An 18663-nucleotide genomic window follows, 5' to 3' on the forward strand; every position below is an offset into this window, starting at 1 on the left:
AAAGAAATGTCAATTAACCAGAGCACATTTTTCTCCCATCCCGCATTAGAGAGCCAAAGTCACGCCCCCTCCTGTGGACCTCATGTGACCTCAATTCAGAAAAAAATTATGAACGGGAGTGAACAAGGACAGAAAAATTATTTTTTGATCCCGTTTGAATTGAGCCATGAAATACAAGTATGAGGTTTGTCAATTCAAAAGAATTTTTCAACCGAAGAAAGTCTCAGTTAGCTGTAGATTTGTCTGAGTTCCTCTTAGTTTTGTAGTTCTTGTCTAGCTAAATATACGTCACCTAGCTTGATGCTCAGCTTAGCTCTGCTCCACAACACAAATAATGTTATCTTACCTTATGTGTTTTATCCAGTGAAGTGTTTTCAGCAGATAAGCAAAAGAACAATATAGATCCTCTGCTCATTTGAGTAACATTACAGCCCCGGTATGATACACACAAACATTGTAGCTTCAGCGAGATGTCATCCATGCATCACTGAAGTGTCTAGTCTTTCGAATTACGTATTTTCACAATCTTATACTTCTTAACAGTTTAACAATAAACTGAGACTTTCTTCGGTTGAAAATGCATCTTTATATATTTATCTCTTTTCATATTTGTAATTCATGGCTCAATTCAAACGGGGTCAAAAAATAATTTGCCTCTTACAGTTCACTCCTATTCATATTTTTTCCGAATTAAAGTCCCATGTACCGGAGGTAGAAGGGCATGACTTCGGCTCTCTATGCTACATGGACTAGCCAGACCCTGTTTTGCTCTGTAGCGTGGGAATGATCTGGCAATGCGAGACTAGACATAAAGTATGTAATCTGCCTTATCTGCAGCATTTCTTGTTGTAGCCTGTGTGTGCTACCTTTTTTCCGTACAGTATGCACATAGTATACACATGCACTTCCAGATATATGTATACCTTGTGGTGTTCTCATTGTCTTTGTGCAGCTAACAATGCCTTGCAAATCACGATTACAAGCCAATTGGTCACAGTTGAGGGAGCTGTACCATCGAAATGCACAGACTCACTCCAGACTGTTTTCTTTGTCTGTGAGGGACTCGAAAATGCTTTGGTCAAACACAACTAAAATTCATCTGCATTTGGCAAAGAGGGGAGAATAAAGGGCGCACTGCACAACCAAGCATTCTAGAGGCTTACAAACACATAGCAGGGTGGGTTGTGTGCATCTGATCAGACCCATTTCAAAGTGGTTATACAGTAGTTCAGTCCGCCTGTCCTGCATGTTTTATAACTCTGGATTATAACCCTAGTAAGTGTCTCTTTCCAACTCTGCTCACACCTCCTGATTTTCAGGAAGCCTGACAGGTTTTCTGCTTTCACAGAAAAAACAATTTGACTTGCATGAGACAGCTGTCAATATTTACTGTGCCATATTTCCAAAGGATTGGCCTTTTGATGATATCCTGCAAGATAAGGGGTGACTAAGGTAGTGGAGTGGAATAACATCTGAGGTCAGCCATGTCATTGAGTGGTAAGACTGTTGGCAGAATAGAATTGGTGATCAAAGAGCACCTCCAATGTCGCCCTATGAATGGTTAATTTCTTTCTTTTTTCTTCTTCTTTTGCTTTTACTGAGGGCCAATGATTCTACATGTTATTAACTGCTCTCAGTGTGCTTTGATCTGCATCTCTGTTATACTTTACACACACACACACACAGGGCTGTTAAACACGCAGAAAATCCACAAGTGTTTGGCGGTGTTTGAGAAGCCACGGTGTGGTTGTTGTCTTTTTTTCATACTAATTGCACATATGTATGTGACACCTACAGTACACATTGTGCATAAATTCTTTACAAGCTCTTGTGTATTACCAGCATTAGTAAACACTTGACAGTGATCACACCTCTCTCAATTATTCCAATACATTTAGAGAAGTTATGATAGTTACAATAATATTTATTGTGCTTTCAACCAAAATGGAATTGATACATTCTGTCAGATTGCTTTCTGTCTTTTCAGAGACAAACAAATTGTAAGAAGCATGGTCAAAGACTAAAAAAGTGCTATCTTGTTGTTGCCTGCAAGAGCTGGGATGGCCTGTATGTCTCTGTCTTCATTTCCTTGTGTGTCTGACCTCAGTGCCAGCTGTTCCCTGTGGCTGTGTTATCTGTGCTGCAGCACTTTGGCCTTTGAGTAACCTGATTGGTGTGTGTCTCTTTGCCCATGCAGTACAAACAGGTGGAGCAGTACATGTCCTTCCACAAGTTGCCAGCAGATATGAGGCAGAGAATCCACGACTACTACGAGCACCGATTCCAGGGCAAGATGTTTGATGAGGAGAGCATTCTGGGAGAGCTGAACGAGCCGCTCCGAGAGGTGGGATGAGTGTTCCTGTCTGGGGATCTTCTGCACATGAGATGCAGTCAAAAGCTTGTGTACTGCTTGCCATTCCCCTCAATTCAGTTCTGTTCTTTTCTTAAGGCCAAATCCCAGCAAGAGTAAAACTAAGTGGAGCTAAGAGAAAAGAAAAGTCTGCACAGCTGACATTTTGCTGTTGTTACTTTAATATCCCTTGTTTCTGAAATTGTGACAGGCCAATGCCTTTTGTAAAACGCCAGCTTTTTGCTGCTGTTCTTGGTAACTGCTTTCTCTTTGTGCTTTTGCAGGAAATTGTCAACTTTAACTGTCGAAAACTGGTGGCGTCCATGCCTCTGTTTGCCAATGCGGACCCAAACTTTGTCACCTCCATGCTTACCAAGCTGAAGTTTGAGGTGTTCCAGCCTGGGGATTATATCATCAGGGAGGGCACCATCGGCCAGAAAATGTACTTCATACAGCACGGGGTTGTCAGCGTGCTAACCAAAGGCAATAAAGAGACCAAGTTGTCAGATGGCTCGTACTTTGGAGGTAAGACGAGCTGGCGTTGCACCAGAATCACAAACTCAAAGGTCACATGCCCGCACATCTTTCTGTGGAGCTTAAATCTGCTCTGTTTTAATATTAATAGTGCTGTCCTTTGGTACCTTAAGAGTTTGGCTTGGATTTTCATGTTTATTTGTGAGGCATTTGGATAATTCTATTCTGGCTCTGACATTAGCTCATCGTGAGCATGAAGTGGTATATTGTGCAGTGCATGTCGCCTCACTTAAAATTCTGCTTCATGGTTTATGCAGTGCTTTTCCCCCTAATTCACATCATGAGCTGTCCCTTTAATGTAGGGCAAATTCAAATTAAGTAAAGAGTACTTGCTGTAACACAAATTAAGAAATATGCATTCAAAGGTCAAAGGGTTCAGAAAACTGTGAAACAACATACTATATGAATGCTTTAGACTTATGCAATAATCCAGAGTTGTTATGTACTTAACTTGTGTGATCAGGGTCAGATAATGCGTATCTCTCTCATAGTACCACAGAGTCTATGACACATGTAGGAGACAATGCTGCCATAATGCCCTCACCAAATACCAATTAATTTGCCCAGTGACAGCGTATACTTAACACACTGTTAAGTAATGAGAAATAGTGGCAAAGCGTTTAACAGCACATGACCTGCCTGTGGAAGTTTAATTACGCCTTGCCTGCTCTAGTCCATCTCTATGCCCTCTCTCCAGGGGGTTCCAGAGAAATAATGAAAAGATGGCAGGCAATCTATCTCTACACATGCCAAAACTAATCAACATTTCAGACAACATGGCCCCAGCTCTCTCCAGGGCCATGTTGTCTAAAATGTTGTCACAAATGTTCCCTTCCTTCGGTTCCTCCTTGGCAAGGGAGAATTCAGATTTAAAGAGAGCTCATAGACTTGTTTCTACCATAAGCTTTGTGGTGATGGCACAGTTTGTTGACAGCTTGGACATTTTGTCACTCAAAGACATCTTAATGCATTAAAGTGAATGCATTTATATTTGACCTTCTTTTTTTTCCTTGAGTAAAGATGAGTAGTGTAACCCACAAAAGTGCAAATGCACTGGTTTTTAAACAGAAACTGGCCTGCTCGCCTTAATCTTAAGCCTTGGATGTGTAATTATTTCCCCCTCTTGCGCATTATAGGCACAAGGCTTTTGATTCCATTATCCTGTGACTATTCCTGGCAGTGCCACTCCTCTAGGGGGGTGGAGGGGGGTAAGCCTAGAGCCACTGGGAGTTTGTTACTAAACAGGAGTTAGTCATTCATGAAATTAATTGGTGCAGGATCAATAACAGGGAGTATGTTGCACATGTGGATCTCAGTGTGGCTGTCAGTATCAGCAAGCAGGAAGTCAAAAGCAAGTATTTTTTGTATATTATGTGCAAAACACAGGGTCTTGCTCCACATGGATTGCTAGCTTTTGACTCTCTACCGTGCATCTGGATGTGTGAGCTTGTCAATGTAGAGTAGTAGCCTCCCAGTCGTTGAGGAGCTTTCTTTTTAGTCAAACACACTCAACGTCAGTAGGCTTCAGTTTACAGTACAGCAAATGGCATGCGTACATGCTCATCAACATCCCAGCAATCTCATGTACCGCAACTCTTTCATTCATCGACGACCTGAATTATTTAAACAATTATATACTCAGCAGTCTGCTTCAGTTTGTTAGCTGTTGGATTAGCTCGAGCCAAAGAGCCTAAAGTCTAAAGTGGACACGACATGTCCTGGATGGGAGTGTCGGCTGGGCACACAGCGATCCAGTGGAGAGGGGAAATGTAATGTGACTGCAGTACTAACGCCAAGGGACACATGGATCGCTGCCAAGCCCGCTCTCTGAACGCCGCTGTGGGCTCAGAAAGAAAACATGCATCATCCACCCTGCCTCTGCTTCCCTCTTTCTCTCCTTATAGCTTAGTAATAAAACACTTATCCGAACAGCATCTCCGCTGCCCTCTCAGTGCCCAGACAGAGCAGGTTATTGTGTTGTTATAGTTCATCCTTTGTTGCCTGCAGTAATTGATGTGTTGCCAGTGCAGACTGCGCTTCTCCCTTGGTTGGAGCAGAGCTCCGTAACCTTGTGGTGGCCCTACATGCCAGTCAGAAGTGTTATCAAGGCCGCCTTTGATTGCACCTCTGAGATGGCTAACTTTGCCTCTGAGTGAGTGGCTTGTAGCAGCTCTGTGAGTGGGAGTAAAAAGGGAAAGTGAAACAGTCAGAGATGGGAGTGAGGAGTAAGAAGGGAGAGTAAGTTGACTGGACAGTTTGCAATCTCCTGTGTCATCGTTTTGGTTTTACTCAATCTGTGACCATTTTCTTTGCGAACGGTGCGCTCTTAATCTGTAGTCTTGTGAAATCCTGAGTCAGGGAACTAACACTCCTCCCATCTCCCCTCTCTTTCACTTGTTTTCCTCTCTCAGAACTCAGACATGGTTGTGCTATAGAGCTGCCAAATGGCCACCCTGACTAAAGGAGTCAGTTAGAGAGCCTGGCAGCAGCAAAGGCCCAGGTAATCCTCCCTGTTCATAACCCAGTTAACACTCCTGCAGCTCTTATTCTGGAGCAACATCAGCTAAAGATCGAGGCACTACAGCAGACTGAATGAGTGACAGAATGGGGGATATGATGACATATAGAGTAGTCTTATATAATATGATAGGTTGGATAGAATAGGATGATACAGTGCTGTTTTCTGATACAATGTGTGATGTGATGCGACACAATATGTTGTGAGACATTGTTGGGTGTGTCATCCAAACAGGATGGAACGCGGTCAAATAGAAGGAATATGATGGGATTCCACATGACACACAACATTATACAAATACATACAAGTATGTATTGGTAGGACAGACAGACGTGATACAATCAAATGAAATGCAGGAGGATATTTATCAAAATTGATCATTTACTTGTCAAAGCAATACTTACAGTAACAACTACTTTACCGGCTTCCATTGTGGGTATGTATTGCCATAATCAGATGCGTTCTCTAATAATAATCAATGACATTAATGACTATATTTTTGTTGAAAAGCACAAAATGACTGTGTAACTTTAGGCTTATTGAACCAAAGATTAGTTGCTGTTTTATTGTGTATTGTGTCCCTCACCAACATAACCAGCCACAGTTCAGAGGGTGAAAAAGAAACATTGAGATGTGATGGGACTCCAGCTTCAGCCACGGTGCAGAAAAACACCAGATATACTCTATGTATATCCCCGAACTGCAGCATGCTTGCCAAATGTAAGGTGTTGCTCAGCCATGCTAATGCTGTGAGGGAGGGAGCATGGCATGTCACGGGGAATCAGGCAGCCCACTGTGGATGTTTGAAAGGTTAGAGAGTGTCTGCTCCGTGGGCAGTGTCGGGGAGGGAGATGGGAGCTGACGGCAGGACTCAGAGTCCAGGTGAGCTTTGCCAGACGAGGCTGCAGGACACAGATACTTTATCACTTACCAAGCAGTCCATGCTCATGCTCATTAATTCACATCCAGCAAGAGAGGAAGGTATACCCATATAAACGTAGAATCACATGCAGACACGCACGCACTGAGACTTATTTAAAAGCACACTCAATGGCCAACATTTGCATTCACTCAGATTCATGCACAGTGCATCCATTTGCATGTATGTTGTGCTGGATCTCCTTTTGCTCACACATGAAGAGTGTAACTTTAATATGTTTATCTAATCTAGAAACACAGATGTTAGAAGACATATTATATTATGAGACAAATATACTCACTGCACTAAATTGTTTCACACATTTGTGAGGACAGAAGATCTCTGTGATTTTGGTTTGGGTGCTATTTACGTCTGTAATTTTTTCATCGAGGTATATTGCAAATATAACTATATAGGCGTTTTGGTAGCTGTAGTCCGTTTTCTACACTTTAATGAGCACAGGACTGAAGCCATGTCAGTTATCTTTACCGTACTTACATTCTTTCTACATACATTCTATTCAGCGTGACCAGCTGTGGTTGGAAACCAAGTTGTGAGTTGTAATTTTTCACCTTGAGCAGAATTTACTGTTTATGCCAACATTTTAACTTGCCAAGTGACTTTTCATTAATTAATTATTAAAATCATCAAATCATTAAAATCATGTCTGTGTAGATAATTACTTTTTTTTTTGTATAATTGAACACCTTGATAAGTTAAACCCTTTACTCTTTAATGGTTTGTCTTAGAGACTGGTCTTGGGTATTAATGATTTTTAGAGCTCACAGATGTTTGAAGCTCAGTGCTACAGCCCCTCTTGTACCAGTCTTACCTCAGAAAGGTTTTTTTTTTTATTGAATGTATGTTGCTCCTAGTGCTTATTTTGTCAAGGGAAAGTCAATACAAACTCATAGAGAACATAGTTCCTGACTCTCTGTTTTTACAACATTGTAGACATGCACTGTGAGCATATTGTATCTATAATGTAAAGACTGTAACATATACCCTAATTTAAGTTGTGTCCTCTTCAGTTTTTCTACCTTTCTTGCATTCTCTCCCACACTTCCACATACACACTCAAACACACTGACATCTTGCATGGCATGCAGTCTTCTCTCCACTTTAGGAGCTGACGCAGAGGCTCGTGGGAAGCATCTTTTCAGTAAGAGCCCAGGACACGTGGGCTGCACTATCCAACCAATGTGTCGCGTGTGTTCTCACTAAGGTCACAGCACATGACGTCGTGGTACTCCTTTCCCTCAGAAGCATCCAATTTGAATTGATGTCATTCAATTTTAATGAATGCATTGTCACTTACGTGTGAAAAGTAAACAAATCATATCTATGGTAAAATAACATCTTCTTATGCACATATTTAGTTTTTCTCCTGGAAACTAAGGCATCTTTGTGTCTGTAACTTGCCAAAAACTGTTTTGGGAAAAAGATTAACTTAGAGCAGAACAAGGCAACAGGGGTACAGGGCAGGGTGATTTATCAAGTAAACCTTTAAAGTTTATTCTCACAGTTGCATCTTTGGTTTTACCTTTTTTTTTTATGATTGTTTTCCTGAGCGCGAGTTTAAGGATCAAAATAGTATGTATGATTATATTCAATTCACAGCCAATTAGTTATCTTGTGTCATGATATTATAGCTTTGCTAATTTTGAGTTGATAAAGCCCACAATTTTGAGAGGATTATAAATAATGTCATTGTTATTAAAGGACCACACGGAAATGGGTCATTGTAAAAGCGGCAATCAGTCTGGGGAGAAAACACACGCCCCTTACAGAGCTACACCAACTAAGCCTGTCCTGTGATTTCATGCAGGATTTGGGGAGCATTGCGATGAGTCACAGGAGATGTGAGTAAGCAGTGGGAGTAGAGCATTCATAAATAAATTGAATGTAACTCACAAACCAGCCGCAAAAGCCTTCTACAGTTTTACAGTGCAGGGTGATTGGCTGAATTGAAGCGCGTCATGAATGATGACACGAAACAAAAGTGTCATGACATTACTTATTTCATGAAATGACTTAAATTTAGTAAATAAGTAAACTGCAAAAATAAGAATGATGAATTAACATTTCATAACAATGAACTAATAATAGTTATTTGATACTTTATTGGTTTATTTCTATAATTTACACTATGCATGCTTATCATTTCTTGTTTATTTATTTAATATTGAACATTTTGCATTGTTATATTACTGTAAGTAGAAAATAAATGTGATTGGCATTATAAAAATAGTAAATGTATTTTTAGGGAGAAATAGAAAAACTGAGAGAAATCAAAACCTGAAATGAATTCTTTACTGGTAGAGGAATGGATGGGATATTTTTGCATTAATGTTATCTACAATTTGGTGACTAGATTTTGAGTTGTTTTAGTTTTTCTATTTTTTCCAAATATGCATTTACCATTTTATGTGAAACTCACCACATATAGTTCTTCAGTTCTGAGATTCAAGACAGTGTTGAGCTTCAGTTAAGCCGCCTGCATTTAGCCCCTCAGCACTCAGAGATATCCTTATTATAATTTCTTATTGTCTAGCTTGGAGTGGGTTGCACCAGACCCGGACCCTGCCATGTATTTCTTTTGCCACACTTGTAGTTCAGATGGCACTGCTAAGTGTCTGGGCTTCTGCAGGACAGTTAGATGAGGCCAGAGGGCTCACTGCAGCTCAACGCCTCATCTTGGCAGTGTTGGCTTCATCCAGAAAGCCACGGGACAAGAGGATTTAATACAGAGCTGTGATGCTCCTCTCCAGAGGGGATTACTGGAGCAGTGCTGTGGGAAATGGACCCCCCAGCACAGCTACAGCCACGGCTGCCCCACGCGCACACACTTACAGTACACACACGCAGAAAAAGCATGGTATTTTTACTCTCTCACATTCCCACAGCTCTCTTGATAACTTGGCCATTGTCCATTCACCCATGCTCTCTCTAACACACATACGCACACAAAAAGTAACACACCACACATGAGGTTGCTGAGTGTATTGCACAAACACTCATTCTCTGTCTCTGTTAAATCATGCATTCTCCCTTTATATGTTGCCCTATCGCATTTTTCAAACCATCACACACAATCACGACCACTTTACACTCACTGACCAGAAAAATGCAAAGTCCTGTACAATGTAATTTAATCCAGTACAGTTGCTGTGTAATGAATGCTATGTATTTGAACCGTGTAGTGTTGACATTGTTTATTGTTCACTTGGTTCCAATAGTTCAAGCTGATTTTTGAGGCGATGTTTCTTGGTAGTTTTTCTTGGCTTTTATCATATTGAGAAGTGCCTTCTTAATGTAAATAGGGTGGACAAAATGCCAGTCTAAGTGTCAAAAAGACAATATTTGTATAGGGCGGTTTTTCAAGATTGTTTGCATTGTACAAATGTTTATATTCTTATGTCCCATAGGATCTATTTTGAAATTCTACTAATTTTAGCTGTATTGTGAGGTCCAATTTCAGTGTTTATTATTTGCCAGATAAGACATGTGGTCTATGTGTGAGGCTAGAGGTGGCAATTTCATGGCGCAGTGGGATTATTTCCTTCTATGGAGCATATTTTGGGACCTTGCCAGTGGAGAAGGGCAGTAGGGGGAGTGTCATTGGCAATGGGGCAGCACACTGCAATTTTGGACTCAACAGTGACAGCATTTTGTGACATCAAAGTAGGTGAACCCTCCACTGCAGATCCCTCCAAAATCACCTCTCTGTTTTGAAAGTCATGTATAACTTGTACTTTCACTTCTACCTGTACCAAATTGCAATTCTAATTATTTCAGTGATGACAGGAAGGCAAAGTGAAGATTAAAGCTGGTGCTTACCAGCATCTGTCATCGACAACAGCTAGCATGCTGTGGCTAATTAACTGAAAGACTTTCCCTCTCAGTTAATTATCTCCTTTGCAGGCTATGCTTTACAGAAAGTTTTCCATCTGCAGTTCCTAATGTGAGTGGTGTGCATTGTCAAATTGCAATTAGCTACTTTGATCACATTTTGCTCAAACACCAGGCTGTTGCAAAGTAATACCCACACAAACCTCCAGGCTCTTGATGACATCAAACTGTCTAGTTATATATTGGTGTTTAACACAGCTTCCTAGTTACTGTATACAGTAAACATGATGTGGTAGAACACAATCAAGGCTTGATCTCCTATCTCATGTTTCAAGTTGTTGTCAAGTTTAATACTATTTAACCAAGACTATGATGTTTCCATAACCTAAGCTTTCAGTATGAATGCATATAAGTTGACAATGAATGTACCATCAAAAATATTTGCCAGTGAACACTGTGAAGATTGATGTAAATGGATGTGTTAATATGTAGATAATTGACTGATTTTAAAGGAGATGTCATGATAGTCACTAGACCAGGCCAACACATCCTGGCTAATTGACAGAATCAATTTTAATGACGACCCACACACAGCTCAGTGTAACTATACCCTCAGTGTAACCATACCCACATGGGGGGTAGAAAACAGTGTATTGTGTGAGCAAATTGAGAGCATGTCTGTGTAGATGAGCTGGACATGGGTTTTTGAGAAAGAGGTGTGTGACGACAAACACCGAAAGGGTGGGCAGTAGATGAGATTAAAGCTAAAGAGAAAAGACATGGCACACAAACAAAAACATTTGTCAAAGTCACCTAACCCCTGTCCAAATAAATACACATATGCAATATATAACATTTTTACAGACGCATACAGTACATTCATATAAATATATTCTTATAGCCTGCATTTTTACATTTATACATTACTGTCCCATGCTGCCTTGCTCTCATGAATAAAACACTGGCATGCATACACAAAAATATAGTACTTTCACGTGCACACACACGCACAGACAGACACAAACAGTGGGCGGACACTGGCTCTCACATAGTCACATCCCACTTGAATAGTGCATGCATGCACATGCAACATATGCATACAGTACAGACACACTTGCACCCACACACATCATCTCTGTGCCAGAGCTCTGGAGCATTGCAGCTTGTTTAATGGAGCATTATTTTCCTGAGTGGGCATGGCAGATGAGGGCTGGCAAACCTCTAAGCTCTGAAAGTAGCATTAAGTGCTGCTCTAATACTTTATTCTTTATTTCTGACCCAAGGGCATCTATATCACAATACAAAAACACACAGAGTAAAACATAAAGTGAAAGAAGAAGAAAAATACAAAGCCTTCCACAATGTTCAGTGTCAGACATACAGACATGTTTGCCAATGGTTCCACAGTCTGGAAGAGAATCTGACAGTACTGCTTACAGGGTTAGCCAAAACAGCTGTTGAGTCATTTTCTGACTCAGATACCCCACACATAAATCTATACATCAGGTTATGTAAAACAGCAGAGCCGGTAGGTACCCCGACACTGACAAACATATGGCTTGCACCGGAGCTTCTTGGAGCTCTCAGCAGCAGCCTCATGCTGTCATTATAATCCTTTTTGAGTCTTCTAATGCTGCCTTGCTCAAATCAGCACCAACGGTAGGCAGTATACAAAGGTGTACAATACACTCTAAAGAGTGAGATCTTCACAGATACAGAGCACATGCTAACATTCAACACAGCATGTTTGCTTGATCGTAAAACTTCCGATGCTGCCTATAGATATCCTTGTCACAAGACAGGTCATTTGCAATAATATGACCCATATATGTAATCACACTGCAAACCGTAAGTGCAGTGCCATACAGAGAGAAGTCAGAGAAGGTTGACTGTCTGTCTTTTCTACTTCTGATAATCATGAACTTACTCTTTTTGGTATTGTATTTTATATCAAATTAGCACCAACTGTGTGCATATTCTCGGAAGCTGTTGGAGACCAGCGCTTTGTGGGCTAAAAATGACCAAATCATGATTAATTAGTGAGTCACCAACCCTACAACCTGTACCACACTTTGATTTGTCTTTGATTTAAAATCAAAAATCAAACCCGTATAGCTCAGGTGGTAGGGTGGGCGCTTATACATGTAGGTTTACTCCTCGACTGGTTTGACTCCAACTTGCTGCATGTCATTCCCTTTCTCTCTCGCCTTTCATGTCTTTGGATTTCCTGTCAAAATACAGGCCAAAAATACAATCTTGTTTTTGTTTTGTGTTTTACTTCACTTAGCATACAGTATCTGAGAGGATATAAAAAGGCTTACAATCTTACTCTATACTTCATGTTGGAAAAGGAACTGTGAAGTTATATTACAGAGCAATCTATAGTAAAACTGGTATATCTGGTGTAACAGAGCCTCTGGGTTTACCTTCACTACATTACCATCTCTTGTCTGCTGTTTTGTTACAGAGATCTGTTTGCTGACACGAGGCAGAAGGACAGCCAGTGTCCGGGCAGACACGTACTGTCGTCTGTACTCACTGTCTGTGGACAACTTCAATGAGGTGCTGGAGGAGTATCCTATGATGAGAAGGGCCTTTGAGACAGTTGCTGTGGACCGGCTGGACCGTATTGGTAAGAAAAATCTAATTCAAACAACAATTTCAGAGGGAAAGATTTGTTTTTACTGTAAACATGGTGCCACTATATGGAAACTTTCATCAGGACCAAGTGGCAACCTCTGGTGCTGAAAAATGACCAGTGTGTGGATTTTTAATATAATGGAAACGTTACCAACCCTACAATTTCTATTTTTAATATTTGCAAACAAAGCTAATGTTTAATCTTGTCTTACCCAGTCACCATAGTAATGAGTAGACTGCATTACTATGTTATGAGAAGATTTATCTCTTCAGCATGGCACACTGACACTTTTAGGAACAAACCTAAAAACCAGAGTCAAATCTTTTAGACAGAACGCTACGGCTGTAAAAAATGTCCACACTGATACTCAATGACTGAAAGTACTTTCAAAGTCATCTGCCTATAAACATGTGGATAGAGCTGTGGTTTTGAAGTCCCTGCGTGACTACCTTTACGCATACAATTGATATTCTTTCCATATCCATCACTGTTCCCAGGCTCAGCCTGAGTAGTTGAAAAATTCACAATGAAAAGCACGCCTGTATCATCACTCAGCCATAGCAGCATGCTCTGTTTTATCCTCAGCTATGTTTAGAATGGAAGATAGAGAAATTGCTTCAGGGGGTCTCTTTGTAGAAAATGGCTGCTTTGAAAAGATGTGGTGGGCAGATAGTGATGTTTCTTTGAGATGGTCTCCTGCGTATGTCCTTTCTCCTGAGCTTGATGCTCATGTACACGCTTATTCCCTAATTAAGTCACTCACACAACAATGATCCACAAATGAATGACTGTCTTGATGGACTTTGCGCCATCTGATTGGAGGTGTACAGGTGATAAAGGGTCAGGTGGTGCCGGGGTCACGCTGGATGTTGATCTAATATCTCAATGCAACATCTCTACTAATCTGCCACCAGTTATGCCAGAAAATGGAGAGATCGATCTGGGCCTAATTGCATTTACAATATCTTTCGATTTCACAGCCTTTTGTTAGCACCAAATTGAAAATGGCAGTCATGTGAATTAACCCTGTCATCGCTAGTACAACCATTCAACAATGACTTATGGACTTTGCGGGCAGAGTTGAACACATTTCTCTTGTAGGTGGAATCAGCAGTAAATCATCATGACGCAACTCCAACTTGTCTCTTTGACCTTGTGCTCAGCTCACATGGACTTATTACATTTCCCCATAGGGTGGAAAGTAAAAGAAAACAACTAGGAGCAAAAAAAAAATCTAAATCTAAATTTAATTTAGTTATTGCGGGGTTTGTAGTATTTTAGAACAAAGCAACCTAATTTTCAATGTACTTCCCTCTGATATTACCAGCCCATAACATGACTGAAAATATGACACCAAAGAGATAGGGGTAGGCTTGACCCATTATCTAAGTGCAGCTTACACTCTATCAAATGCTGTGGTACAATGTTCGCTTTATGTTTTGTCCAAGTTACCTTGGGAATCGCAGTAAAATCTAGTCAAACATACACCGCCTACACTTTAGGCTGTCATCCTGAGCTTCTGTCACCTGGTAGTTATGTCCCACCTTCTTTTGTTGTTTCACTAATTCTGTGCTCTTTTATAGTTTTTTGTTCCCCTCATGCTCCATCCCCTTGTCTTTTTTTTAAATCTCTTTTTTTCCCTTTATCCGAATTGCGATTTTCAGGTACATATATTTTGTGTTTATTTTCTCTCTTAATAGCTGTTCCTGTGTCAGCTTCTTTTATTGGAAAGGGATGTTGGAAAATAGGGTGGTTACTTAAGTACACCCAAATGTCAACCTGATTCTAACGGCCTACAAGATGTATGCTAGTTCTCCGTTTATCTCTTTCTTCTCCCACCTGTTGCTTACAATGTGTCTGTGTCTGTCTTTGTGTGTGTTTGTACAGGAAAGAAAAACTCCATCCTGCAGCACAAGGTACAACACGACCTCAGCTCTGGTGAACTCAACTACCAGGAGAATGAGATCATCCAGCAGATTGTGCAGCATGACAGGGACATGGCCCACTGTGCCCACCTCTTGCAGAATGCCCCACTCCAGACTCCTCCTTCACCTACCCCTGTCATCTGGGCCCCACTCATACAGGCCCCTCTACAAGCAGCAGCCACCACCACCTCAGTAGCCATTGCCCTGACACACCATCCCCACCTTCCAAAAACTATTTTCAGGCCTCCGGTTTCTGTTCTGGGGTCGCTAAGGGACACACCCAGCCGGCTTAAGAAGTTCCACACAATTGTTCCTCCATCCACAGCACCTGGCTCTGCTGGGGACTCTCCCTCTAGCACACCCTCTAAACTGCACACTGGCATTGATATGCCATTGCTGGCCTCTTTTAGGGCCCTGCACATGACGTCAGGTACAGGGGCAACTGGCTTTAGCCAACAGGCCTCAGGTAGCAGAGGCCAGCGTGGATCTAGTGGGGCTGGCTCTGGGTCGAGCGGAGGTGGGGCCTCTGCCTTTCCCTTTGGACCATACTCTTCCTCTGGTTCACCCACATCTAGTATGGCCCAGCTACACCCCCAGCCACAACATCAACAGCCATTTCGCTCCAGCACTCCACCTCCCTCAAACCTCTTCCACCAAGGATCTATAGGTGGAAGCACAGGGTCAGGAATAAGTGGAGGTGCAGTTGGAGCCTGTGGGGGTGCTACAGGGTGGTCTTCAGCTGGAGCGGCCGGAGGGTCTGTGGAAGGAGCCACAGGAGAAGACACTGCTTGGGCTGGAGAGGACTTTACAACTGGAACGACAGGGCCACTGCCTGGGGGGCATTTTGGGTTGGGAGGAGCTACTGGTGGGTCAGTAGTAGAGATCTCAGTGGAATCAATGGGAGGGATATCTGAAGGATCAGTCGTTGCTGCTTGTAGCACATTAGCAAGTGGGGCATCAGGTGGAGCAACAGGGGGCATTACCTGCGGGTCAATAGGAGATGCAGCCAGGAGATCAATGGGAGGGACTTCTAGAGGATCAATTGGAAGAGTGTCTGGGGGATCAGTGGGTGGGGCTTCTGGAGAATCGCTGGTAGTAACGACTACTGGAGGATCGTTATGGAGGGCTTCAGGTGGGTCAATGGGAGTGGTTACTGGGGGGTTGACAGTAGGGGCCTCTGGGGGACCACTAGGAGGGGTATCTGGTGATTCTTTGATAGGGAATCCTGGATTGTTGGGAAGGGTTTCTGGTGGATCCACAACTAGCCATATAGGAGGAGGTTTGAGTGAGCCAGGGGGAGGGGTGATTGGAGGACATATTGGCAGAGCATCAGGAGGGGCAGTTGGGAGCCATTTAGGAGGGCCTACAGCTTGTCCTGAAGAAGGAATTTCTGCTGGAATTACAGCTGGATTTCTTAGTTCCTCCCGTTGTCAGAGTCCTATATCTACCGACTCATCCAGCCCTATGCCTGGTCAGTTTCTGCATAGCCAGCCACCTCCCAAGCCTCCTCAGGTGGCTCCTTTGCAGCAGTTTGCTGGGGGAGGCAGGACTACCAGTGGCCTCTTCCATTCCCCTCCACATGGCTCCCCTTCCTCTAGCAGAGGACAGCACAGCCAGCAGCCTACTGAGGGCTCTCCATCTTCCATCAGCCATTGTAGCCTAGCAGGCCTCCAGTCTGGCTTACTGCCTCACCAGCTGTCCCTGGAGAGATCTGCCCTGGCCTCCCTGGCCCAGTATGGTTCAGCAAACGCCTCTCCCTGCCTTACCCCGGTGGCTCCCAGCCCTACTGTTCAAAGCCCAGTGGCAGGCAGGACTTTCCACTACAGCAACCCCTCGAGTGCCACAGGATCCCACAGTTCTCTGCTCATGCCTCAGTCTTCTTTCCCTTCACAGCCTCCCAGCCAGCCACACACAACAGGAAGAGATTCTCCGCTGGGCCGCTTTTCTGAGGACCTAAAGCTTTTATCCAGCTCGCACCCATCTCTGCCCCAGGAGGTGGCCCAGGTCTTAGGCCACCATACTGCTCGCTCCTCTGTGGAAACAGGATATTACCCCTCACCCTTTTCCTCACCCACTCTTGTACCCAAAGCCTGTAGCTCAGTGCCAGGGCGAATGACTCCTCCCATTCACATATCTCCGGGGCACCCTCACCAGACTCAGTCCCCTGTAGCCACCCCGGCCTTGCCTCTACAGAGGGCCTCTGCTGCCTACTCATCAGATCTAGAACCTCAAACTGTTCGCTCTAAACTCCCTTCCAATTTGTGAGGATTGATCACACCCTCCTGTGCTCCTCCAAACTGAAACACGCTCAAACTATCTCCGTGTGTGGCATTCTTTTCTTTTGGTCTTCAGCCTTCACTGTGTTCCACCTCTCATTTTACCAAGATCTTAAACATTACTGTGATTTAAAAGACACTTTACCGAGTAAGTCGGAGCTCTAGAAAACTCTATATTTGTTTTATGCTTTTTCCTCTTTTTTAATCATACATACTGTACATAGATAGAGATATATTTAAATGATAAGTTAATCAAGGGACTAGGAGGGTGTGAAAAAAGATTTTTGTTTAAAGTGTGATGTTTTCTTTATTTCTATAACTATGCTAAATTCATCTGGTGATGTTTGGGGAGATAATTTAATGAACTACAAAATAATACTCTTTTTCTGCAGGAACCTATGCACTAATACCTGCATGTATAAATGCTTTTTGTGTGTTTAAAAAAAATATATATATACATTTTTAGCTAAAAGAACATGGTTCGAGACAGACTGACCCTTGTACCATTTCATACAGGATCACATATTGTTGATCCCTAAATGTATCTATTAGATTGTACTTATTTATCCTCTGTATAAACTTTTCAAAACCTAATGAGAAATGGAGAAGAAATTTTAGGAAACCAAAAAAACTTTTCCTGTGGGGTAATGATTCACCTCCTCTTGACCCGTCAATCCTTATTTTATACCATTTTATCGTAATAATACTGTTTTTTTGAAGCAGGGTAGAGGGCTTCAGCGAGCTACCCTCCATCTCAATATTGAGACATAACAGTATGTAAGCGACTGGCTTTCTGCAGGTCCTCAACCATGTCCTAACAAGCTCACTTTGTCTTCCAAGCTCATTCCGCTAATGTGTGTAGAAAGCATGTGTTGTTTTTCTTCCTGACTGTGTTAACTGTTAATGAGTGAGTGTTTGTGAGAATAAGTGTTTGATTCAGTGGAACAGTCGGATGCAAGGAAATACTTTTCCCTGGACTGATCAAACGGATGTTTGCCTTTTTCACACAAAAACTAGGACTTCCATTAACCACAGCTTGTGTGTTGCATTGTGTAGCACTCAGACCTTTCAGAAATAGTCAAATATAAAATAGCCCCAAAACTAGACTTTCGGTTATTGAGCAAATGCAGTACATACAGTACACAAGCTGAAATATCCAAAAAAGTGCTGGAAACGGAAATATGCCACTTGATATTTGATTTGTGCATTACTTCTTCTACTGTAGCTACTATGTGATCAACATAGACATATTTCCTCATTGAAGGCCAGTGCTGAGTTTGAGATGTTGAATGTATGCAGATTTTGTGTTGCTAAAAGTAAGTACTGTTGTTATGGTGGATGCACTGAAGGCACGGTGCCCCCAGGGCTTAAGAGACTGTTCCATAACTAAAAAGGTCATTGGTTAAATATCTTTGACAGAATTTCTTCTATCAGTAGCCATTTCTCCTGCCAAAGTGTCCTTGAACAAGACACAGAACCGACTCTATTGTTATGACTATATACAAATATATGAAGGAAGTTGCCTAAAACAGCCCACGCTTTATTGCATGTTCTCCATTAAGTGTTGCCAAACTGCTATGCTGCTTCTCTAACAGAGAAATTGCTTGCATGAAGGTGAAGGGAAGCCTGAATTATTTCAATATTATGG

General features: G+C 42.2%; 1 protein-coding gene across 1 annotated transcript in view; it reads left to right on the top strand.

Annotated features, from left to right (window-relative positions):
• Window positions 1-18119, top strand: part of hcn4 (hyperpolarization activated cyclic nucleotide-gated potassium channel 4) — a 64686-nt gene extending 46567 nt beyond the window's left edge. The window contains exons 5-8 of the mRNA XM_032522124.1: window positions 2198-2344; window positions 2635-2875; window positions 12641-12805; window positions 14702-18119. Coding sequence (XP_032378015.1) covers window positions 2198-2344; window positions 2635-2875; window positions 12641-12805; window positions 14702-17004 — 2856 coding nt within the window. The 3' untranslated portion in view covers window positions 17005-18119. The remainder of the gene's footprint in view (window positions 1-2197; window positions 2345-2634; window positions 2876-12640; window positions 12806-14701) is intronic.
• The last annotated feature ends 544 nt before the right edge of the window (window positions 18120-18663 follow it).

The sequence above is a fragment of the Etheostoma spectabile genome, chromosome 1 (assembly GCF_008692095.1).
Source record: "Etheostoma spectabile isolate EspeVRDwgs_2016 chromosome 1, UIUC_Espe_1.0, whole genome shotgun sequence".
Lineage (NCBI taxonomy): Eukaryota > Metazoa > Chordata > Actinopteri > Perciformes > Percidae > Etheostoma > Etheostoma spectabile.